This window comes from Panulirus ornatus, chromosome 8 (assembly GCF_036320965.1).
Source record: "Panulirus ornatus isolate Po-2019 chromosome 8, ASM3632096v1, whole genome shotgun sequence".
NCBI lineage: Eukaryota > Metazoa > Arthropoda > Malacostraca > Decapoda > Palinuridae > Panulirus > Panulirus ornatus.
Window position 1 is genome coordinate 21,105,492 of NC_092231.1, and position 26,163 is coordinate 21,131,654.

The window sequence follows — 26,163 nt, forward strand, 5'->3', positions numbered from 1 at the left end:
GTCTTTTGGATGTTGATGTGCTTAGAGGGGCAGCTGGTTGGATGTCTGATCACTGTCTTGTGGAGGCAAAGGTGAAGATTTGTAGAGATTTTCAGAAAAGAAGAGAGAATGTTCGGGAGAAGAGAGTAGTGAGAGTAAGTGAGATTGGAAGGAGGGATTACCAGGAGAGATTGAGTGTAGAATGGCAAAAGGTGAGAGCAAATGACGTGAGGGGAATGGGTGAGGAATGGGATGTATTTAGGAAAGCAGTGATGGCTTGTGCAAAAGATGCATGTGGCATGAGAAAGGTGGGTGGTAGGCAGATTAGAAAGGGTAGTGAGTGGTGGGATGAAGAAGCAAGGTTATTAGTGAAAGAGAAAAGAGAGGCGTTTGGACAGTACTTGTAGGGAAGTAGCGCAAATGACTGGGATATGTATAAAAATATGTGGCAGGTCAAGAGAAAGGTGGCAGGGTTGAAAAAGAGGGCAAATGAGAGTTGGGGGTGAGAGAGTATCATTAAACTTTAGGTAGAATGGAAAGATGTTTTGGAAGGAGGTAAATGATGTGCTTAAGACAAGAACAGATGGGAACATTGGTGAAGGGGTCAAGGGGAAGTTAATAACAGGTAGTGATGAAGTGAGAAGGAGTTGGAGTGAATATTTTGAAGCTTTGTTGAATGTGTTTGATGATAGAGTGGCAGATATAGGGTGTTTTGGTTGGGTAGGTGTGTGAAGTGAGAGGGTCAGGGAGAATGGTTTGGTAGAGAGAGAAGAAATAGTGAAAGCTTTGCGGAAGATGAAATCCGGCTCGGCGACAGGCTTGGATAGCATTTCAGTGGAATTCATTAAAAAAGGGGTGACTGTGTTGTCCATTGGTTGGTAAGGATACTCAGTTTATGTATGGACCATGGTGAAGTGCCTGAGGATTGATGGAATGCATGCATAGGGTCATTGTACAAAGGGAAAGGGGCTCAAACTACAGAGGCATAAGTTTGTTGAGTATTCCTGGGACATTATATGGGAGAGTATTGATTGAGATGGTAAAGGCATGTACAGAGCATCTGACTGGGGAAGAGCAGTGTGGTTTCAGAAGTGGTAAAGATCGTGTGGATCAGGTGTTTGCTTTGAAGAATGTATGTGAGAAATACTTAGAAAAATATGTATGTAGCATTTAAGGATCTTGCGAAGGCATATGATGGGGTTGATAGAGATGCTTTGTGGGAGGTTTTAAGAGTATATGGTGTGGGAGGTAAGTTGCTAGAAGCAGTGAAATGTTTTTATCAAGGATGTAAGGCATGTGTATGAGTAGGAAGAGAGGAGAGTGATTAGTTCCCAGTAAGTGTCGGTCTTTGGCAGGGATGTGTGATGTCCCCATGGTTGTTTGATTTGTTAATGGATGTGGTTGTTAGGGAGGTAAATGCAAGAGGTTTAGAGAGGGGCAATTATGCAGCCAGTTGACAATGAGAGGGCCTGGGAAGTGAGTCAGTTGTTGTTCACTGATGATACAGCTCTAGTGGCTGATTCAAGTGAGAAACTGCAGAACTTGGTGACTGAGTTTGGAGAAGTGTGTGAAAGGAGAATTTTGAGAGTAAATGTGAATAAGAGCAAAGTTATTAGGTTCAGTAGGGTTGAGGGACAGGTTAATTGGGATGTGAGTTTTAATGGAGAAAAATTGGAGGAAGTGAAGTGTTTTAGATATCTAGAAGTGGACGTAAGCAGATAATGGAACCATGGAAGTGGAAGTGAATCACAGGGCGGACGAGGGGCAAAGGATCTGGGAGTGGTGAAGAATGTGTGGAAGGAGAGAACATTATCTCGGAGAGCAAGAATGGGTATGTTTGAAGGAATAGTGGTTCCAACATTGTTATATGGTTGTGAGGCCTTGGTTATAGATAGGGTTGTATGGAGAAGGGTGAATGTGTTGGAATGAATTGTTTAAGGATAATATGTTGTGTGAGGTGGTTTGATCGAGTAAGTAATGAAAGGGTAAGAGAGATGTGTGGAAATAGAAAAAGTAGTTGAGAGAGCAGAAGAGGGTGTGTTTGGACATGTGGAGAGAATGAGTGAGAAAAGATTGACAAAGAGGATATATGTGTCAGAGGTGGAGGGAATAAGGAGAAGCGGGAAACCAAATTGGGGGTAGTAGAAGTGATGACTGCCTCTGTGTAAATCCTAGGCCTAAGGTCAGAGGCCAACCCTTTATAGGAGCAAGCAAACAAGGGCTTAGAGGATGAAGATCTGTTAATTGAATTTTGAATAGGGGTGCTTTGATGTATTTCTTTTTAAATATGTTTTTTAGAATATATACCTTTAGATAATTGATTTTGACTCTTTTGAAATATACAGGAACGTCTTATGCACTTTCCAACCTGGGTAGATCTTAAAGGTGAGGATGCTGTGCCTGAAAGTGTTCATCATGTTGTGGTAACAATTGATCCTCGAGTTGACAATAGCTGGACCAATCTCCGCCGGCATATCCAGACAGATGGAGTCCATATGAAGGATGGAGTACGACCAGGGAATAATACGCCTGGTAAGTTGATTATGTGGTAGGTAAGTGGAACTAAGATGTATGAGTAATTGCATGCAACATTCATCTATTTTTCTGTTATTTGTCTGATTATGGTATTTTGGATGTAGGGTGACAAGCTCAGGTATATAAAGCATTGTGAAACTGTAGAATGACATTCACATGAAAATAGTGTTTAAAGTAAAACTGTAGAATGGCATTCACAAGTAGAAGAATGTTTACAATGTGACAGTATTCAGAATTTGGTAACAATGAATGATATCCTTATTTCCATGCTACTGGAAGCAGCATACTTTTTAACATAAAGAGGTCCAGGGGTACTTATGAATTGATAGATTAACACACACACCCACACACACCCACACTTACACACATACAGATATATATTATCCCTGGGAATTAGGGAGACAGAATACTACCCACGTATTCCATGAGTGTAGTAGAAGGTGACTAAGAGGGAAAGGATTAGATGGCTGAAAATCCTCATCTTGTATTACTTTAAAAAAGAAGGAACAGACTTCTGTCATTTGTACTTGACGTTACCTTGCCTATGCTAGAAATGGCAGGAATTGCAGTTGAATTTATTTAGAAAGGGGATGATTGTGTTGTTGATTGGTTGGTAAGGATACTTAGTGTATGTATGGATCATGGTGAAATGCCTCAGGATTGGTGGAAAGCATGTATAGTACCATTGTACAATGGCTAAGGGGATAAAGGTGAGTATTCAAACTACAGAGGCATAGGTTTATTAAGTATTCTTGGAAAATTGTATGGGAGGGTACTGATTGAGAAGGTGAAGGCATGTACAGAACATCAAATTAGGGAGGAGCATTGTGGTTTCAGAAGTGGTAGAGGATGTTTAGATCAGGTGTTTGCTTTGAAGAATGTATGTGAGAAATTCTTAGAAAAACAGATGGATTTGTACGTAGCATTTATGGATCTGGAGAAGGCATGTGATAGGGTTGATAGAGATGCTTTGTGGAATATCTTAGAGTATATGGTGTGGGAGATAAGTTGCTAGAAGCAGTGAGAAATTTTATCAAGGGTGGAAGGCATGTGTATGAATAGGAAGAGAAGAGAGTGATTTGTTTCCAGTGAAGGTCGGTCTGCGGTAGGGTTATGTGATGTCCCCATGGTTATTTAATTTGTTTATGGATGGGGTGTTTAGGAAGGTAAATGAAAGAGTTTTGGGGAGAGGAGCGAGTATGCAGTCTGAGAGAGCCTGGGAAGTGAGTCAGTTGTTTGCCAGTGATACAGCACTGGTGGCTGATTCAAGTGAGAAACTGCAGAAGTTGGTGACAGTTTGGAAAAGTACGTGAAAGGAGAAAGTTGAGAGTAAATGTGAATAAAAGCAAGGTTATTAGGTTCAGCAGGGTTGAGGGTCAAGATAGTTAAGATGTAAGTTTGAATGAGGAAAGTTGGAGGAAGTGAAGTGCTTTAGATATCTAGGAGTGGACTTAACAGTGAATGGAACCATGGAAATGGAAGCGAATCACAGGGTTGGGGAGGGGTCGAAGGTTCTGCGTGTGATGAAGAATGTGTGGAAAGAGATAATGTTATCTCGGAGAGCAATAATGGGTATGTTTGAAGGAACAGTAGTTCCAACAATATTGAATGGTTGCGAGGCATGGGCTATAGATAAGGTTGTACGGAGGAGGGTGGATGTGTTGGAAATGAAATGTTTGAGGACAATATGTGGTGTGAGGTGGTTTGATCAAGTAATGAAAGGGTAAGAGGTGTGTGGTAATAAAAAGAGTGTAGTTGAGAGAGCATAAGAGAGTGTGTTGAAATGGTTTGGACATGTGGAGAGAATGAGTGATGAAAGATTGACAAAGAAGATATATGTGTGTGGAGGGAACAAGGAGAAGCGGAAGACCAAATTGGAGGTGGAAGAATGGAGTGAAAATGATTTTAAGCGATCGGGTCCTGAACATTCAGGAGGATAAGAGGTGTGCAAGAAATAGAGTGAATCAGAATGATGTGGTATACCAGGGTCAATGTGCTGTCAGTGAACTGAACCAGGGCATGTTAAAATCCTCGGGGGTAAACCTTGGAAAGGTGTGTGAGGCCTGGATGTGGATAAGAAGCAGTGGTTGGGTGCATTACCCATGACAGTTAGAGACTGAATGTGAACGAATGTTGTCTTTTTTGTCAGTTTTCCTGGCACTACCTCGCTGAAGCGGAGGGTAGCAAGGCTGTGGCCTCTGGAGCGGGGTGGCGCTGGGAATGGATTGAAGGCAAGCAGGTATGAACATGTACATGTGTATATATGTATATGTCTGTGTAAACAAGTGTTTACCAAATGGGGTCCTAGCTATGTCTCTTTGTTGTATGTCAACTGACTTATATTTCTTTCTTGTATCTCCCCTGATGATGTGATTATTGCACGAAAGTGCACTTGGGAACTTACCGTGTTTCATTTCCCTGTGGACTCATAGGAATATTGATCATTTGCAAAATTGTGATCCTTTTCAACATGTCTATGTGTGTATATGTGTGTATGTTGATATGTATATGTACGTGTATGGGCTTTTATATATATCTCCCATATCTCTGGGAAAGAGAAAAAAGAATATTTCCCACACATTCGCCGCGTGTTGTAGAAGGCGAATAAAGGGGACAGGAGTGGGAGGCTAGTAACCCTCCCCTCCTTTGTATTTTAGCTTTCTAAAAGGGGAAACAGAAGGAGTCACACGGGGAGTGCTCATCTTCCTTGAAGGCTCAGATTGGGGTGTCTAAATGTGTGTTGATGTAACCAAGATGAGAAAAAAGGAGAGATAGGTAGTATGTTTGAGGAAAGGAACCTAGATGTTTTGGCTCTGAGTGAAATGAAGCTCATGAGGTAAAGGAGAAGAGTGGTTTGGGAATGTTTAAGGAGTAAAATCAGGGGTTAGTGAGAGGACAAGAGCAAAGGAAGGAGTAGCACTACTCCTGAAACAGGAGTTGTGGGAGTATGTGATAGAGTGTAAGAAAGTAAACTCTAGATTGATATGGGTGATTATTGGTGCCTATTCACCTGGGCATGAGAAGAAAGATCATGAGAGGTAAGTGTTTTGGGAACAGCAGAGTGAGTGTGTTAGCAGTTTTGATGCATGAGACTGGGTTATAGTGATGGGTGCTTTGAATGCAAAGGTGAGTCATGTGGCAGTTTAGGGAATAATTGGTGTACATGAGGTGTTCAGTGTTGTAAATGGAAATGGTGAAGAGCTTGTAGATTTGTGTGCTGAAAAAGGACTGGTGATTGGGAATACCTGGTTTAAAAAGAGATATATATAGGTATACTTATGTAAGTAGGAGAGATGGCCAGAGAGTGTTATTGGATTATGTGTTAATTGATAAGCATGTGAAAGAGAGACTTTTGGATGTTAATGTGCTGAGAGGTGCAACTGGAGGGATGTCAGATCATTATCTTATGAAGGCAAAGGTAAAGATTTGTAGAGGTTTTCAGAAAAGAAGAAAGAATGTTGGGGTGAAGAGAGTGGTGAGAGTAAGTGAGCTTGGGAAGGAGACTTGTGTGAGGAAGTACGAGGAGAGACTGAGTGCAGAACGGAAAAAGATGAGAGCAAAGGGCGTAAGGGGAGTGGGGGAGGAATGGGATGTATTTAGGGAAGCAGTGATGGCTTGCGCAAAAGATGCTTGTGGCATGAGAAGTGTGGGAGGTGGGCAGATTAGAAAGAGTAGTGAGTGGTGGGATGAAGAAGTAAGATTATTAGTGAAAGAGAAGAGAGGGGCATTTGGATGATTTTTGCGGGGAAATAGTGCAAATGAGTGGGAGATGTATAAAAGAAAGAGGCAAGAGGTCAAGAGAAAGGTGCAAGAGGTGAAAAAGAGGGCAAATGAGAGTTGGGGTGAGAGTATCATTAAGTTTTAGGGAAAGTAAAAAGATGTTTTGGAAGGAGGTAAATAAAGTGCGTAAGACAAGAGGACAATGGAAACATCGGTGAAGGGGGCTAATTGGGAGGTAATAACAAGTAGTGGTGATGAGAAGGAGATAGAGTGAGCATTTTGAAGGTTTGTTGAATGTGTAAGATGATAGAGTGGCAGATATAGGGTGTTTTGGTCAAGGTGGTGTGCGAAGTGAGAGGGTCAGAGAGAATGGTTTGGTAAACAGAGAAGAGGTAGTGAAAGCTTTGTGGAAGATGAAAGCCAGCAAATCGGCGGGTTTGGATGGTATTGCAGTGGAATTTATTAAAAAAGGGGGTGACTGTGTTGTTGACTGATTGGTAAGGATATTCAGTGTATGTATGGCTTATGGTGAAGTGCCTGAGGATTGGTGGAATGCATGCATAGTTCCACTGTATAAAAACAAAGAGGATAAAGGTGAGTGTTCAAATTACAGAGGTATAAGTTTGTTGAGTATTCCTGGGAAATTATATGGGAGGGTATTGATTGAGGTGAAGGTATGTACAGAGCATCAGATTGGGGAAGAGTATTATGATTTCAGAAGTGGTATAGGATATGTGGATCAGGTGTTAGCTTTGAAGAATGTATGTGAGAAATACTTAGAAAAGCAAATGGATTTTTATGTAGCTTTTATGGATCTTAAGAAGGCATATGATAAAGTTGATAGAGATGCTCTGTGGAAGGTATTAAGAATATATGGTGTGGGAGGCAAGTTGCTAGAAGCAGTGAAAAGTTTCTATCGAGGATGTAAGGCTTGTGTACAAGTAGGAAGAGAGGAAAGTGATTGGTTCTCAGTGAATGTAGGTTTGTGGCAGGGGTGCTTGATGTCTCCATGGTTGTTTAATTTGTTTATGGATGGGGTTGTTAGGGAGGTGAATGCAAGAGTTTTGGAGAGAGGGGCAAGTATGCAGTGTGTTGCAGATAAGAGGGCTTGGGAAGTGGGTCAGTTGTTGTTCGCTGATGATACAGCGCTGGTGGCTGATTCGGTTGAGAAACTGCGGAAGCTGGTACTGAGTTTTGTAAAGTGTGTGAAAGAAGAAAGCTGAGAGTAAATGTGCATAAGAGCAAGGATATTAGGTATAGTATGGTTGAGGGAGAAGTCAATTGGAAGGTAAGTTTGAATGGAGAAAAACTGGAGGAAGTGAAGTATTTTAGATACCTGGGAGTGGATTTGGCAGTGAATGGAACCATGGAAGTGGAAGTGAGTCACAGGGTGGGGGAGGGAGTGAAAGTTCTGGGAGTGTTTAAAAATGTGTGGAAGGTGAGAACATTATTTTGGAAAGCAAAAATGGGTATGTTTGAAGGAATAGTGGTTCCAACAATGTTATATGGTTTCGAGGCGTGGGCAATGGATAGAGTTGTGCAGAGGAGGCTGGATGTGTTGGAAATGAGATGTTTGAGGACAAAATGTGGTGTGAGGTGGTTTGATCTAGTAAGTAATGGAAGGGTAAGAGAGATGTGTGGTAGTAAAAAGAGTGCTGTTGAGAGAGCAGAAGAGGGTGTATTGAAATGGTTTGGTCACATGGAGAGAATAATTGAGGAAAGATTGACATAGAGGATATATGTTTCAGAGGTGGAGGGAACGAGGAGAAGTGGGAGACCAAATTGGAGGTGGAAGGATGGAGTGAAAAAGATTTTGAGCAATCAGGGCAGGATGGTGAAAGGCTTGCAAGGAATTGAGTGAATTGGAACAATATGGTATACTGGGGTCGACATGCTGTCAGCGGATTGAACCAGGGCATGTGAAGCATCTAGAGTAAACCATGGAAAGCTCTATTGGGCCTAGATGCGGAAAGGGAGCTGTGGTTTCTCGTTGCATTATACATGACAGCTAGAGATTGAGTGTGAACGAATGTGCCCTTTGTTGTCTTTTACTGGCGCTACCTCACATGCATTCGGAGGGAGGAGGTTGTCATTTCATGTGTGGGGGGGTGGTGACGGGAATGAATAAAAGCAGCAAGTATGAATTATGTACGTATGTATATATGTATATGTCTGTGTATTTATATATATATGTATACATTGAAATGTATAGGTACGTATATGTTCGTGTGTGGACGTGTATGTATATGCATGTGTATGTTTTTGGGTTGGGCCATTCTTTCGTCTGTTTCCTTGCGCTACCTTACTAACAAGGGAGACAGCGATAAAGCATGATAATAATAATGAGTGGATGAGTCATTCTTTGTCTGTTTCCTGGTGCTACCTTGCTGATGTGGAAAATAGCGATCAAGTATAATAGGTATGAATAGACATACACATACATACATATAAATATATACACATGTACATGCATATTCATATTCATTCTTACTCGCCTTCACCCATTCCTGGCCCCACCCCATCCCCACAAGAAACAGCCTCGCCACCCCCTGCATCAGCAAGGTAGAGCCAGGAAACAGATGAAGAAAGGCCACATCCACTCACACTCATTTCTAGCTGTCATGTGTATTGTACTGAAACCACAGCTCCCTATCCACATCCAGGCATAACAGACCTGTCCATGGTTTACCCTGAACATTTCACATGCTCTGGTTCAGTCAATTGACAGCATGTCGACCCTGGTATACCACATCATTCCAATTCACTCTATTCCATGCAAGGAGTTACAGATAATAACTGAATTAATGTCACTCCAGTCAGTGCAATGGTCATAATTTTTAACAAGAATAAACAAAGTATTTGATTCTTGTCCTGTTCTTAAACTATATTTTTGTTGCTTAAGTCTATCATTGAGATCCGTACCAGTCTGCCCAGTGTAAAACATATTACAGATTTTACAATGTATTCTGTAACACAGCTTGCAGAATTTTATGGCAAGTTTTTGATTAAGGTATTCTTAATAGTATTGTTGTTGCTGAGGACCACATTCATATTAAAGTATGTAAGCAGGCTAGGGAGTAACATAGAATTATCATGAAGTGGAACTTAAAGACTTTTGGTATCAAGGTGAGGTTTAGGGTTAACTTAATAAAATAATGTCTTTTTGCCAATTGCTCAGGTTTCTGTCATCAAACATAGCATGTCTCTTTCATCTTTTCATTCTATTTACAACCAAGCTTATTCTAACATCATAGCTTGAGCCTTTTAGGATGAATCCTTACCTGGCTCTTTATTTTTTTCTGTACCTGATTTTGAAAAGTGAAAATAAAGGAGGGTAAGGTTTCTTGCCCCCAACTTCTTCCTCCAGTTTGTCACCTCATATGACACAGGAGATACTTTTGTGGTGTATTTACTCCTGTCCCTAAGGATAGCTGTTTATAATATACTGTACTGATATTTGTCTTTTGCAGAGACATTAAGTGAGGCTGTGAAGCTGCTGAAAGGGGAATTCTGTGTGAAAGCAATTGACACACACAAAATGGATCAAGCAGTCATATTTTGCCGCACTAAGTTGGACTGTGACAACCTAGAACGTTACTTAAATCAGACTGGTACGTGTATTGAATGTAACTCCCATGTATCCCATGATATAGATTGTCAATTTTGATGAGAATTTTCCAGGACTTTAATATTTATTTATTTATTTTTTTTATTTATTTTGCTTTGTCGCTGTCTCCTGGGTTTGCGAGGTAGCGCAAGGAAACAGACGAAAGAAATGGCCCAACCCACCCCCATACACATGTATATACATACACGTCCACACACGCAAAATATACATACCTATACATCTCACTGTACACACATATGTACTCTCACAGACACATACATATATACCCATGCACACAATTCACACTGTCTTTATTCATTCCCATCGCCACCTCGCCACACATGGAATACCATCCCCCTCCCCCCTCATGTGTGCGAGGTAGCGCTAGGAAAAGACAACAAAGGCCCCATTTGTTCACACTCAGTCTCTAGCTGTCATGCAATAATGCCTGAAACCACAGCTCAATTTCCACAACCAGGCCCCACACAACTTTTCATGGTTTACCCCAGATGCTTCACATGCCCTGATTCAATCCACTGACAGCATGTCAACCCCGGTATACCACATAGATCCAATTCACTCTATTCCTTGCCCTCCTTTCACCCTCCTGCATGTTCAGGCCCTGACCACTCAAAATCTTTTTCACTCCATCTTTCCACCTCCAATTTGGTCTCCCACTTCTCCTCGTTCCCTCCACCTCCGGCACATATATCCTCTTGGTCAATCTTTCCTCACTCATTCTCTCCATGTGCCTTTAATAATGGACTTTAATAATGTAAATATAATTAGGACACGACACAAAATTGGCATTGTTAATTTTAAGGCTTGATAGATTGCTGTATTCATTCAGTTTGGCAATAATGAACAGGGTGACTTACTTGGGTAATTGTGATGATTCAATACATTTGTCATTGTACATTTGTAATTCTCTGCGTTGAGAACTTGAGACATGGGTATCAGCCTGTGACCAGATTGAGGTTGTAGGTGTTAATGTATTTCCTGGTGTGTAAGATGCACCAGGACTATGTAAGGAAATGTTTAAGAAAAACAGCAGGGATTAGGGACAAGTTAGTTGGGATGTAAGTTTGAATGGAGAAAAATTGGAGGAAGTGAAGTGTTTTAGATGTCTGGGAGAGGACTTAGGAAAGAATGGAACAGTGGAAGCAGAAGTGAGTCATAGAGTGGGTTAGGGGATGAAAGTTCTGGGAGTGATGAAGAATGTGTAGGAAGAGAGAATGTTATCTCGTAGAGCAAAAATGGGGATGTTTGAAGGAATAATAGTTCCAACAATATTATATGGTTGTGAAGCATGAGCTAAAGATTGGGTTGTAAGAAGGGATGTGTTAGAAATGAAATGTTTGTGGACAATGTGTAGTGTGAGGGGGTTTGGTCGAGTAAGTAATGAAGGGGTAAGAGAGGTGTATGGTAATAAAAAGAGTGCAGTTGACAGAGCAGAAGAGGGTATGTTGAAATTATTTGGACATATGGAGAGAATGAGTGAGGAAACATTAACAAAGAGGATATATGTGTCAGAGCTGAAGGGAACAAGGAGAAACGGAAGACCAAATTGGAGGCGGAAGGATGGAGTGAAAAAGATTTTGAGCGATCAGGGCCTGAACATACAGGAGGGTGAGAGGTGTGCAAGGAATAGAGTGAATTTGAACGATGTGGTATACTAGGGTCAATGTGCTGTCAATGGACTGAACCAGGGCATGTGAAATGTCAGGGATAAACCATGGAAAGGTGTGAGATGCCTGGATGTGGATACGAAGCAATGGTTTCGTTGCATTACACATGACAGCTAGAGATTGAGTGTGAACGAATATGGCTTTTTTTTTTGGTCAGTTTTCCTGGTGCTACCTCGCTAAAGCGGAGTGTAGCAGTGCTGTTTCCTGTGGGGCAGGGTTGTGCTGGGAACAGATTGAAGGCAAGGAAGTATGAATATGTATGAGTGCCTATATGTATATGTCTGTGTATGTGCATGTATATGTATGTGTGTATCTGTTGATATGTATGTGTATGGGCATATATATATATATATTCCTACATATATCATTGTTATTATAATACTGCCACTGTCTCTTGTGTTAGTGAGGTAGCGCAAGGAAAAGACGAAAGAATGGCCCAACCCACCCACATACACATGTGTATACATATTTATTTATTTACTTACTTTGCTTTGTCGCTGTCTCCCGCGTTAGTGAGGTAGCGCAAGGAAGCAGACGAAAGAATGGCCCAACCCACCCATATACACATGTATATACATACACGTCCACACACACAAATATACATACCTATACATCTCAATGTATACATATATGTACACACAGACATATACATATATACACATGTACATAATTCATACTGTCTGCCTTTATTCATTCCCATCGCCACCTCACCACACATGGAATAGCAACCCCCTCCCCCCTCATGTGTGCAAGGTAGTGCTAGGAAAAGACAACAAAGGCCCCATTCGTTCACACTCAGTCTCTAGCTGTCATGTAATAATGCACTGAAACCACAGCTCCCTTTCCACATCCAGGCCCCACAGAACTTTCCATGGTTTACCCCAGATGCTTCACATGCCCTGGTTCAATCCATTGACAGCACGTCGACCCCGGTATACCACATCGTTCCAGTTCAGTCCATTCCTTGCACGCCTTTCACCCTCCTGCAAGTTCAGGCCCCGATCACTCAAAATCTTATTCACTCCATCTTTCCACCTCCAATTTGGTCTCCCACTTCTCCTCGTTCCCTCCACCTCTGATACATACATCCTCTTGGTCAATCTTTCCTCACTCATTCTCTCCATGTGACCAAACCATTTCAAAACACCCTCTTCTGCTCTCTCAACCACACTCTTTTTATTACCACACATCTCTCTTACCCTGTTATTACTTACTCGATCAAACCACCTCACACCACATATTGTCCTCAAACATCTCATTTCGAGCACATCCACCCTCCTGCGCACAACTCTATCCATAGCTCACGCCTCGCAACCATACAACATTGTTGGAACCACTATTCCTTCAAACATACTTATTTTTGCTTTCCGAGATAATGTTCTCGACGTCCAAACATTCTTCAAGGCTCCCAGAATTTTCGCCCCCTCCCCCACCCTATGATTTACTTCCGCTTCCATGGTTCCATCTGCTGCCAAATCCACTCCCAGGTATCTATATATATATATATTTTTTTTTTTTTTTTTTTTTTTTTTTTTATACTTTGTCGCTGTCTCCCGCGTTTGCGAGGTAGCGCGAGGAAACAGACGAAAGAAATGGCCCAACCCCCATACACATGTATATACATACGTCCACACACGCAAATATACATGCCTACACAGCTTTCCATGGTTTACCCCAGACGCTTCACATGCCTTGATTCAATCCACTGACAGCACGTCAGCCCCGATATACCACATCGCTCCAATTCACTCTATTCCTTGCCCTCCTTTCACCCTCCTGCATGTTCAGGCCCCGATCACACAAAATATTTTTCACTCTATCTTTCCACCTCCAATTTGGTCTCCCACTTCTCCTTGTTCCCTCCACCTCCGACACATATATCCTCTTGGTCAATCTTTCCTCACTCATCCTCTCCATGTGCCCAAACCACTTCAAAACACCCTCTTCTGCTCTCTAAACCACGCTCTTTTTATTTCCACACATCTCTCTTACCCTTACGTTACTCACTCGATCAAACCACCTCACACCACACATTGTCCTCAAACATCTCATTTCCAGCACATCCATCCTCCTGCGCACAACTCTATCCATAGCCCACGCCTCGCAACCATACAACATTGTTGGAACCACTATTCCTTCAAACATACCCATTTTTGCTTTCCGAGATAATGTTCTCGACTTCCACACATTCTTCAAGGCCCCCAGAATTTTCGCCCCCTCCCCCACCCTATGATCCACTTCCGCTTCCATGGTTCCATCCGCTGCCAGATCCACTCCCAGATATCTAAAACACTTCACTTCCTCCAGTTTTTCTCCATTCAAACTCACCTCCCAATTGACTTGACCCTCAACCCTACTGTACCTAATAACCTTGCTCTTATTCACATTTACTCTTAACTTTCTTCTTCCACACACTTTACCAAACTCAGTCACCAGCTTCTGCAGTTTCTCACATGAATCAGCCACCAGCGCTGTGTCATCAGCGAACAACAACTGACTCACTTCCCAAGCTCTCTCATCCCCAACAGACTTCATACTTGCCCCTCTTTCCAAAACTCTTGCATTTACCTCCCTAACAACCCCATCCATAAACAAATTAAACAACCATGGAGACATCACACACACACACACACACATATATATATATATATATATATATATATATATATATATATATATATATATATATATATATATATATATATATATATTTTTTTTTTTTTTTTTTTTTATAATTTGTCGCTGTCTCCCGCGTTTGCGAGGTAGCGCAAGGAAACAGACGAAAGAAATGGCCCAACCCCCCCCATACACATGTATATACATACGTCCACACACGCAAATATACATACCTACACAGCTTTCCATGGTTTACCCCAGACGCTTCACATGCCCTGCTTCAATCCACTGACAGCACGTCGACCCCGGTATACCACATCGCTCCAATTCACTCTATTCCTTGCCCTCCTTTCACCCTCCTGCATGTTCAGGCCCCAATCACACAAAATCTTTTTCACTCCATCTTTCCACCTCCAATTTGGTCTCCCTCTTCTCCTTGTTCCCTCCACCTCCGACACATATATCCTCTTGGTCAATCTTTCCTCACTCATCCTCTCCATGTGCCCAAACCACTTCAAAACACCCTCTTCTGCTCTCTCAACCACGCTCTTTTTATTTCCACACATCTCTCTTACCCTTACGTTACTCACTCGATCAAACCACCTCACACCACACATTGTCCTCAAACATCTCATTTCCAGCACATCCATCCTCCTGCGCACAACTCTATCCATAGCCCATGCCTCGCAACCATACAACATTGTTGGAACCACTATTCCTTCAAACATACCCATTTTTGCTTTCCGAGATAATGTTCTCGACTTCCACACATTCTTCAAGGCCCCCAGGATTTTCGCCCCCTCCCCCACCCTATGATCCACTTCCGCTTCCATGGTTCCATCTGCTGCCAGATCCACTCCCAGATATCTAAAACACTTCACTTCCTCCAGTTTTTCTCCATTCAAACTCACCTCCCAATTGACTTGACCCTCACCCCTACTGTACCTAATAACCTTGCTCTTATTCACATTTACTCTTAACTTTCTTCTTCCACACACTTTTCCAAACTCAGTCACCAGCTTCTGCAGTTTCTCACATGAATCAGCCACCAGCGCTGTATCATCAGCGAACAACAACTGACTCACTTCCCAAGATCTCTCATCCCCAACAGACTTCATACTTGCCTCTCTTTCCAAAACTCTTGCATTTACCTCCCTAACAACCCCATCCATAAACAAATTAAACAACCATGGAGACATCACACACCCCTGCCGCAAACCTACATTCACTGAGAACCAATCACTTTCCTCTCTTCCTACACGCACACATGCCTTACATCCTCGATAAAAACTTTTCACTGCTTCTAACAACTTTCCTCCCACACCATATATTCTTAATACCTTCCACAGAGCATCTCTATCAACTCTATCATATGCCTTCTCCAGATCCATAACTGCTACATACAAATCCATTTGCTTTTCTAAGTATTTCTCACATACATTCTTCAAAGCAAACACCTGATCCACACATCCTCTACCACTTCTGAAACCACACTGCTCTTCCCCAATCTGATGCTCTGTACATGCCTTCACCCTCTCAATCAATACCCTCCCATATAATTTACCAGGAATACTCAACAAACTTATACCTCTGTAATTTGAGCACTCACTCTTATCCCCTTTGCCTTTGTACAATGGCACTATGCACGCATTCCGCCAATCCTCAGGCACCTCACCATGAGTCATACATACATTAAATAACCTTACCAACCAGTCAACAATACAGTCACCCCCTTTTTTAATAAATTCCACTGCAATACCATCCAAACCTGCTGCCTTGCCGGCTTTCATCTTCCGCAAAGCTTTCACTACCTCTTCTCTGTTTACCAAATCATTTTCCCTAACCCTCTCACTTTGCACACCACCTCGACCAAAACACCCTATATCTGCCACTCTATCATCAAACACATTCAACAAACCTTCAAAATACTCACTCCATCTCCTTCTCACATCACCACTACTTGTTATCACCTCCCCATTTGCGCCCTTCACTGAAGTTCCCATTTGCTCCCTTGTCTTACGCACTTTATTTACCTCCTTCCAGAACATCTTTTTATTCTCCCTAAAATTTAATGATACTCTCTCACCCCAACTCTCATTTGCCCTTTTTTTCACCTCTTGCACCTTTCTCTTGACCTCCTGTCTCTTTCTTTTATACATCTCCCACTCAGTTGCATTTTTTCCCTGCAAAAATCGTCCAAATGCCTCTCTCTTCTCTTTCACTAATACTCTTACTTCTTCATCCCACCACTCACTACCCTTTCTAATCAACCCACCTCCCACTCTTCTCATGCCACAAGCATCTTTTGCGCAATCCATCACTGATTCCCTAAATACATCCCATTCCGCCCCCACTCCCCTTACTTCCATTGTTCTCACCTTTTTCCATTCTGTACTCAGTCTCTCCTGGTACTTCCTCACACAGGTCTCCTTCTCAAGCTCACTTACTCTCACCACCCTCTTCACCCCAACATTCACTCTTCTTTTCTGAAAACCCATACAAATCTTCACCTTAGCCTCCACAAGATAATGATCAGACATCCCTCCAGTTGCACCTCTCAGCACATTAACATCCAAAAGTCTCTCTTTCGCACGCCTGTCAATTAACACGTAATCCAATAACGCTCTCTGGCCATCTCTCCTACTTACATAAGTATACTTATGTATATCTCGCTTTTTAAACCAGGTATTCCCAATCATCAGTCCTTTTTCAGCACATAAATCTACAAGCTCTTCACCATTTCCATTTACAACACTGAACACCCCATGTATACCAATTATTCCCTCAACTGCCACATTACTTACCTTTGCATTCAAATCACCCATCACTATGACCCGGTCTCGTGCATCAAAACCACTAACACACTCATTCAGCTGCTCCCAAAACACTTGCCTCTCTTGATCTTTCTTCTCATGCCCAGGTGCATATGCACCAATAATCACCCACCTCTCTCCATCAACTTTCAGTTTTACCCATATTAATCGAGAATTTACTTTCTTGCACTCTATGACATACTCCCACAACTCCTGTTTCAGGAGTATTGCTACTCCTTCCCTTGCTCTTGTCCTCTCACTAACCCCTGACTTTACTCCCCAGACATTCCCAAACAACTCTTCCCCTTTACCCTTGAGCTTCGTTTCACTCAGAGCCAAAACATCCAGGTTCCTTTCCTCAAACATACTACCTATCTCTCCTTTTTTCACATCTTGGTTACATCCACACACATTTAGGCACCCCACTCTGAGCCTTCGAGGAGGATGAGCACTCCCCGCGTGACTCCTTCTTCTGTTTCCCATTTTAGAAAGTTAATACAAGGAGGGGAGGATTTCTGGCCCCCCGCTCCCGTCCCCTCTAGTCGCTTTCTACGACACGCGAGGAATACGTGGGAAGTATTCTTTCACCCTTATCCCCAGGGATAATATACATATATATATACATATACACATACACACACATACACATACATATGCACATATATACACACACACATACATATATATACATATGAGAAATGTAAGAAACAATTTAGAAAACTGAAACTTCCAGCTTGAAATGAATGAAAAAAAAGAATGTCACATCATGGTTCAACCTCTGGCTATGGAAAAAAGGAAATGTATAATTTATTTACACAAACGTCAATAGCAGTTCTCATCAATTTAACCACTGTATCAATAAGCTTCAATGTCATATATATATATATTATATTTATATTTATATTATTTTTATTTTATTATACTTTGTCGCTGTCTCCCGCGTTTGTGAGGTAGCGCAAGGAAACAGACGAAAGAAATGGCCCAACCCCCCCCCATACACATGTATATACATACGTCCACACACGCAAATATACATACCTACACAGCTTTCCATGGTTTACCCCAGATGCTTCACATGCCTTGATTCAATCCACTGACAGCACGTCAACCCCGGTATACCACATCGCTCCAATTCACTCTATTCCTTGCCCTCCTTTCACCCTCCTGCATGTTCAGGCCCTGATCACACAAAATCTTTTTCACTCCATCTTTCCACCTCCAATTTGGTCTCCCTCTTCTCCTCGTTCCCTCCACCTCCGACACATATATCCTCTTGGTCAATCTTTCCTCACTCATTCTCTCCATGTGCCCAAACCACTTCAAAACACCCTCTTCTGCTCTCTCAACCACGCTCTTTTTATTTCCACACATCTCTCTTACCCTTACGTTACTCACTCGATCAAACCACCTCACACCACACATTGTCCTCAAACATCTCATTTCCAGCACATCCATCCTCCTGCGCACAACTCTATCCATAGCCCACGCCTCGCAACCATACAACATTGTTGGAACCACTATTCCTTCAAACATACCCATTTTTGCTTTCCGAGATAATGTTCTCGACTTCCACACATTCTTCAAGGCCCCCATATGGGTTTTCAGAAAAGAAGAGAGAATGTAGGGGTGAAGAGGGTGGTGAGAGTAAGTGAGCTTGGGAAGGAGACGTGTGAGGAAGTACCAGGAGAGACTGAGTACAGAATGGAAAAAGGTAAGAACAGAGGAGCTAAGGGGAGTGGGGAGGAATGGGACGTATTTAGGGAAGCAGTGATGGCTTGTGCAAAAGATGCTTGTGGCATGAGAAGCGTGGGAGGTGGGTTGATTAGAAAGGGTAGTGAGTGGTGGGATGAAGAAGTAAGATTATTAGTGAAAGAGAAGAGAGAGGCATTTGGATGATTTTTGCAGGGAAAAAAATGCAAATGAGTGGGAGATGTATAAAAGAAAGAGACAGGAGGTCAAGAGAAAGGTGCAAGAGGTGAAAAAGAGGGCAAATGAGAGTTGGGGTGAGAGAGTATCATTAAATTTTAGGGAGAATAAAAAGATGTTCTGGAAGGAGGTAAATAAAGTGCGTAAGACAAGGGAGCAAATGGGAACTTCAGTGAAGGGGGCTAATGGGGAGGTGATAACAAGTAGTGGTGATGTGAGAAGGAGATGGAGTGAGTATTTTGAAGGTTTGTTGAATGTGTTTGATGATAGAGTGGCAGATATAGGGTGTTTTGGTCGAGGTTATGTGCAAAGTGAGAGGGTTAGGGAAAATGATTTGGTAAACAGAGAAGAGGTAGTAAAAGCTTTGCAGAAGATGAAAGCTGGCAAGGCAGCAGGTTTGGATGGTATTGCAGTGGAATTTATTAAAAAAGGGGGTGACTGTATTGTTGACTGGTTGGTATGGTTATTTAATGTATGTCTGATTTATGGTGAGGTGCCTGAGGATTGGTGGAATGCTTGCATAGTGCCAATGTACAAAGGCAAAGGGGATAAGAGTGAGTGCTCAAATTACAGAGGTATAAGTTTGTTGAGTATTCCTTGTAAATTATATGGGAGGGTATTGATTGAGAGGGCGAAGGCATGTACAGAGCATCAGATTGGGGAAGAGCAGTGTGGTTTCAGAGGTGTTAGAGGATGTGTGGATCAGGTGTTTTCTTTGAAGAATGTATGTGAGAAATACTTAGAAAAGCAAATGGATTTGTATGTAGGATTTATGGATCTGGAGAAGGCATATGATAGAGTTGATAGAGATGCTCTGTGGAAGGTACTAAGAATATATGGTGTGGGAGGCAAGTTGTTAGAAGCAGTGAAAAGTTTTTATCGAGGATGTAAGGCATGTGTACGTGTAGGAAGAGAGGAAAGTGATTGGTTCTCAGTGAATGTAGGTTTGTGGCAGGGGTGTGTGATGTCTCCATGGTTGTTTAATTTGTTTATGGATGGGGTCATTAGGGAGGTGAATGCAAGAGTTTTGGAAAGAGGGGCAAGTATGAAGTCTGTTTGGGATGAGAGAGCTTGGGAAGTGAGTCAGTTGTTGTGCGCTGATGATACAGCGCTGGTGGCTGATTCATGTGAGAAACTGCAGAAGCTGGTGACTGAGTTTGGTAAAGTGTGTGAAAGAAGAAAGTTAAGAGTAAATGTGAATAAGAGCAAGGTTATTAGGTACAGTAGGGTTGAGGGTCAAGTCAATTGGGAGGTAAGTTTGAATGGAGAAAAACTGGAGGAAGTATAGTGTTTTAGATATCTGGGAGTGGATCTGGCAGCGGATGGAACCATGGAAGCGGAAGTGAATCATAGGGTGGGGGAGGGGGCGAAAATCCTGGGAGCGTGGAAGAATGTGTGGAAGTCGAGAACATTATCTCGGAAAGCAAAAATGGGTATATTTGAAGGAATAGTGGTTCCAACAATGTTGTAAGGTTGCGAGGCGTGGGCTATGGATAGAGTTGTGCGCAGGAGGGTGGATGTGTTGGAAATGAGATGTTTGAGGACAATATGTGGTGTGAGGTGGTCTGACCGAGTAAGTAATGTAAGGGTAAGAGAGATGTGTGGAAATAAAAAGAGCGTGGTTGAGAGAGCAGAAGAGGGTGTTTTGAAATGGTTTGGGCACATGGAGAGAATGAGTGAGGAAAGATTGACCAAGAGGATATATGTGTTGGAGGTGGAGGGAGCAAGGAGAAGTGGGAGACCAAGTGGAGGTGGAAAGATGGAGTGAAAAAGAATTTGAGTGATCAGGGCCTGATAGGGGATAGTGGGGATAGGGGAGAAAGAATACTTCCCACGTATTCCCTGCGTGTCGTAGAAGGCGACTAAAAGGGAAGGGAGCGGGGGGCTGGAAATCCTCCCCTCTCATTTTTTTTTTTTTTTCCAAAAGAAGGAACAGAGAAGAGGGCCAGGTGAGGATATTCCCTGAAAGGCCCAGTCCTCTGTTCTTAACGCTACCTCGCTATCGCGGGAAATAGCAAATAGCATGAAAAAAAAAAAAAAAAAAAAAAAAAAAGGGCCTGAACATGCAGTAGGGTGAAAGGTGGGCAAGGAATAGAGTGAATTGGATTGATGTGGTATACCGGGGTCGACGTGCTGTCAATGGATTGAATCAGGGCATGTGAAGCGTCTGGGGTAAACCATGGAAAGCTGTGTGGGGCCTGGATGTGGAAAGGTAGCTGTGGTTTCGGGCATTATTGCATGACAGCTAGAGACTGAGTATGAACGAATGGGGCCTTTGTTGTCTTTTCCTAGTGCTACCTCGCACACATGAGGGGGGAGGGGGATGTTATTCCATGTGTGGTGAGGTGGCGATGGGAATGAATAAAGGCAGACAGTGTGAATTGTGTGCATGTGTATATATGTATGTGTCTGGGAGGGTATTATGGAGCATGGATGGAATGGATCAAGAATAGTGTGGGTGAAAGGAAAAGGAATTGTGAAGTATGCATGGGTATGTGTACATGCACTTGTAAATATGGAGACTACAAAGTAAGGATGGGTATGGGTATGTATATTTGAGTGTGTGTGGACGTGTATGTATATACATGTGTATGGGGGTGGGTTGGGCCATTTCTTTCATCTGTTTCCATGCACAACCTTGCAGACGCGGGAGACAGCGTCAAAGCAAAATAAATAAATAAATAAATAGAATATATATCCTTGGGGACAGGGGAGAAAGAATACTTCCTACGTGTTCCCTGCATGTCGTAGAAGGCGACTAAAAGGGGAGGGAGTGGGGGGCTGGAAATCCTTCCCTCTCATCATTTTTTTTTTTAATTTTCCAAAAGATGGAACAGAGAAGGGGGCCAGGTGAGGATATTCCCTCAAAGGCCCAGTCCTCTGTTCTTAACGCTACCTCGGTAGCGTGGGAGATGGCGAATAGTTTGAAAGAAAGAATTTTTTTTTTTTCTTTTGCTTTGTCACTGTCTCCCGCATTTGTGAGGTAACGCAAGGAAACAGACGAAAGAAATGGCCCAACCCACCCCCATACACATGTATATACATACGTCCACACACGCAAATATACATACCCACACAGCTTTCCATGGTTTACCCCAGACGCTTCACATGCCCTGATTCAATCCACTGACAGCACGTCAACCCCGGTATACCACATCGATCCAATTCACTCTATTCCTTGCCCTCCTTTCACCCTCCTGCATGTTCAGGCCCTGATCACACAAAATCTTTTTCACTCCATCTTTCCACCTCCAATTTGGTCTCCCACTTCTCCTCGTTCCCTCCACCTCCGACACATATATCCTCTTGGTCAATCTTTCCTCACTCGTTCTCTCCATGTGCCCAAACCATTTCAAAACACCCTCTTCTGCTCTCTCAACCACGCTCTTTTTATTTCCACACATCTCTCTTACCCTTACGTTACTTACTCGATCAAACCACCTCACACCACACATTGTCCTCAAACATCTAATTTCCAGCACATCCATCCTCCTGCGCACAACTCTATCCATAGCCCACGCCTCGCAACCATACAACATTGTTGGAACCACTATTCCTTCAAATATACCCATTTTTGCTTTCCGAGATAATGTTCTGGACTTCCACACATTCTTGAAGGCTCCCAGGATTTTCGCCCCCTCCCGCACCCTATGATCCACTTCCGCTTCCATGGTTCCATCCGCTGCCAGATCCACTCCCAGATATCTAAAACACTTTACTTCCTCCAGTTTTTCTCCATTCAAACTTACCTCCCAATTGACTTGACCCTCAACCCTACTGTACCTAATAACCTTGCTCTTATTCACATTTACTCTTAACTTTCTTCTTTCACACACTTTACCAAAGTCAGTCACCAGCTTGTGCAGTTTCTCACATGAATCAGCCACCAGCGCTGTATCATCAGCGAACAACAAGTGACTCACTTCCCAAGCTCTCTCATCCACAACAGACTTCATACTTGCCCCTCTTTCCAAAACTCTTGCATTCACCTCCCTAACAACCCCATCCATAAACAAATTAAACAACCATGGAGACATCACACACCCCTGCTGCACACCTACATTCACTGAGAACCAATCACTTTCCTCTCTTCCTACACGTACACATGCCTTACATCCTCGATAAAAACTTTTCACTGCTTCTAACAACTTGCCTCCCATACCATATATTCTTAATACCTTCCACAGAGCATCTCTATCAACTCTATCATATGCCTTCTCCAGATCCATAAATGCTACATACAAATCCATTTGCTTTTCTAAGTATTTCTCACATACATTCTTCAAAGCAAACACCTGATCCACACATCCTCTACCACTTCTGAAACCACACTGCTCTTCCCCAATCTGATGCTCTGTACATGCCTTCACCCTCTCAATCAGTACCCTCCCATATAATTTACAAGGAATACTCAACAAACTTATACCTCTGTAATTTGAGCACTCACTCTTATCCCCTTTGCCTTTGTACAATGGCACTATGCACGCATTCCGCCAATCCTCAGGCACCTCACCATGAGTCATACATACATTAAATAACCTTACCAACCAGTCAATAATACAGTCACCCCCTTTTTTAATAAATTCCACTGCAATACCATCCAAACCTGCTGCCTTGCCGGCACACATATACACACATATATATCTATGTACACATGAAAAATGTAAGAAATAATTTAGAAAACTGAAACTTCTAGCTTGAAATGAAATGAAAAAAATGAATGCTTACCTCCCCAACTCAAACACCATACATCTGCCTCCCTGTCTTTAGACATATTCAACAGTCCTTCATCAGGCATTTCACTGTGTGTAAGTATTTGGGACCAGTAAGTGTTAGTGAGGTACATAATACATTCATACAGAAATGAGGCACAATTGGTTTGTAGAACTGATTTTTAATTCCAACCTTCATATATTGGGAATACATTATACATTTAATTAGCAACTTTCATTTTGTTGATAGAAATGCTAATCACTGTTTGACTTGCAGGTGGTGGAGCCAATAATCGTGGCAACCCATACTCATGTGTGTGCCTCCATGGTGACCGCAAGCCCAACGAGCGTAAAGCAAATCTTCAAAAATTTAAGGATGGGGGAGCAAGATTCCTTATATGCACTGATGTGGCAGCTCGAGGAATTGGTAAGTTTTTCATCATAGCAAATTTAAAGTTCATGTTTGTATGGTTTTTTTTTTTTTTTTTTTTTTTTTTTTTTTTTTGTCTCCCGCGTTTGCGAGGTAGCGCAAGGATGGTATGATGTAATTTTGTCAGATTTTAGTTTCTTTTGTATCTGATGTTTTTTTACAGGGTCCTGTATATGTCTGATTTTCATGGAAACTTGGGAATAAATGAGATGCATTGTTGGCTGACTTTACATAGCTTTTATTTTGTTCAGTTTTATAATGCTCATTGTTCTATCTTTTGCAAATGTTGTTAGTGTACCATTTATGATTTTCCTCTTGGAAAATTTTAAGTACATGCTTATTTAATGTAATTTTATCATATTTTAGCTGCTTTTGTATTTGATACTTTTTCTACAGTATGTGTCTGATTTTCATGGAAATTTGGAGAGTAATTGAGATGTAAGCTGATATTACATAGAGTTTATATTGATCAGCTTTGTTTCCATTTTTTGATGCTCAGTGTTCTGTCTTTTGCAGACGTTGCTGGTGTACCATTTATGATTAATGTGACTTTACCAGATGAGAAGAGCAACTATGTACATCGTATTGGCCGTGTAGGTCGAGCTGAACGAATGGGTCTGGCAGTATCTCTTGTTGCTGCGGTGCCAGAGAAGGTTAGAATCCCTAATGTTTTCAGTGAGGAATTGATGGCTTTCTTCTTCCATTCCTATCAACTCAACCATGGTACCAACAGCTTACTCATTTTAGGCCCACCTTTGGCCAAGCAGAAACTGCCACAGAGATGATGCCATCATTGTACTTTTAGCCATCTGACGGCTCACATTCTTTTGGATCATGCTCTAACAAGACATCATCTACCAGATCTGGTTTTTTAACCCAATGTTTCAGTTTGTTGCTCATGCTTACATTTTGGAGCTCTAGTTTGGATGTGCCGGGGATTGGGGAAACCCATATCGATACTTGGGTGAGGTTGGAGTGAAAATGGAAATGATGAATGTGAGGTATGGGAGGGCATGGAAGGAGGAGTGGTGTGGATGGGAGTGAGTGAAAATTACTGGAGAAGAGGGAGAGCAGGATGTGCAACTCTACTATCACTATGAGTGTGGGAGGGTATTACGGAGCATGGATGGAATGGATCAAGAATAGTGTGGGTGAAAGGAAAAGGAATTGTGAATTATGCATGGGTATGTGTACATGCACTTGTAAATATGAAGACTACGAAGTAAGGATGGATTGAAGCTTTTCTGGAGAAATTTGAATGACTATGTAAATGGTTTTTGAGAATGAGAGAAACGTGATTGTATTAGATGATATGAATGTGAAAGTTGGATGTGATAAAATTGGTGAGAGTTGGTATATGGGGAGTGCTTAGAGTGAATAAGAATATTCAGAAATTATTTTGAGGATATTTGTGCTGAGAGGGATTTATTCCTTGCAAACACCTTTTTTCAGCACAAGATGATCCACATATATACATGGATGAAGAATGATGGAAGAGAAGGGCAAAAGGGTTTGATTGACTGTGTGGTAGTGGGTGAGAGACTGAGAAAGGCTGTGGTAGATTCTGTAGATACTGCCCATTTTGCAGTTCTTTTGTGGATGAGGATTAGAGAGAAGTGGAGGTATGGTGTAATGAAAAATAGAAAGGTAAAAGTGTTAGCAAGTGGGAAGATGAATCAGAAAAAAATGCAGGGAAATTTAGTGAATGAAGTGATGCAGTCATGTGTGAATGAGGTGTTTAAAATGTTTTGAGAGGTACTATTAAAGGTTGTAAAATTAGTTGCAGAACACAAGGTCGTGAGATACAGAAATAAAATGGGCAGTGCTTGATGGATGGAAGAGATTAGAAATTCGGTGGAGAGAAGAGAAAAAGCACATGGTAGATTGCTCAATAGTGATGTACCTGTGGAAGTTCAGCAAAGGAGGAGGGAAGAATATGAAATTTGGAAGTGGAATGTTGAGAATCTGGTAGAGGAAAGCAAAGAAAGAGTAGAAGATTTTAAAAGAATGTTAAGTGAAAAGTCATCCTCTTTCTCTAAGAGAGACATTGTTGGGGGGCTGGAAATACCCCTTGTATTTATCTATCTGTATCTCTGATGTCTGTTCCAACTGGAACTCCCTCAAAGGCCACTGGCAA

General features: G+C 42.1%; 1 protein-coding gene across 1 annotated transcript in view; it reads left to right on the forward strand.

Annotated features, from left to right (window-relative positions):
- Ddx1 (ATP-dependent RNA helicase Ddx1) overlaps nucleotides 1–26,163 on the forward strand; it is a 142,017-nt gene that overhangs the window by 69,080 nt on the left and 46,774 nt on the right. The window contains exons 9-12 of the mRNA XM_071664219.1: nucleotides 2,325–2,511; nucleotides 9,705–9,845; nucleotides 23,874–24,023; nucleotides 24,543–24,679. Coding sequence (XP_071520320.1) covers nucleotides 2,325–2,511; nucleotides 9,705–9,845; nucleotides 23,874–24,023; nucleotides 24,543–24,679 — 615 coding nt within the window. The remainder of the gene's footprint in view (nucleotides 1–2,324; nucleotides 2,512–9,704; nucleotides 9,846–23,873; nucleotides 24,024–24,542; nucleotides 24,680–26,163) is intronic.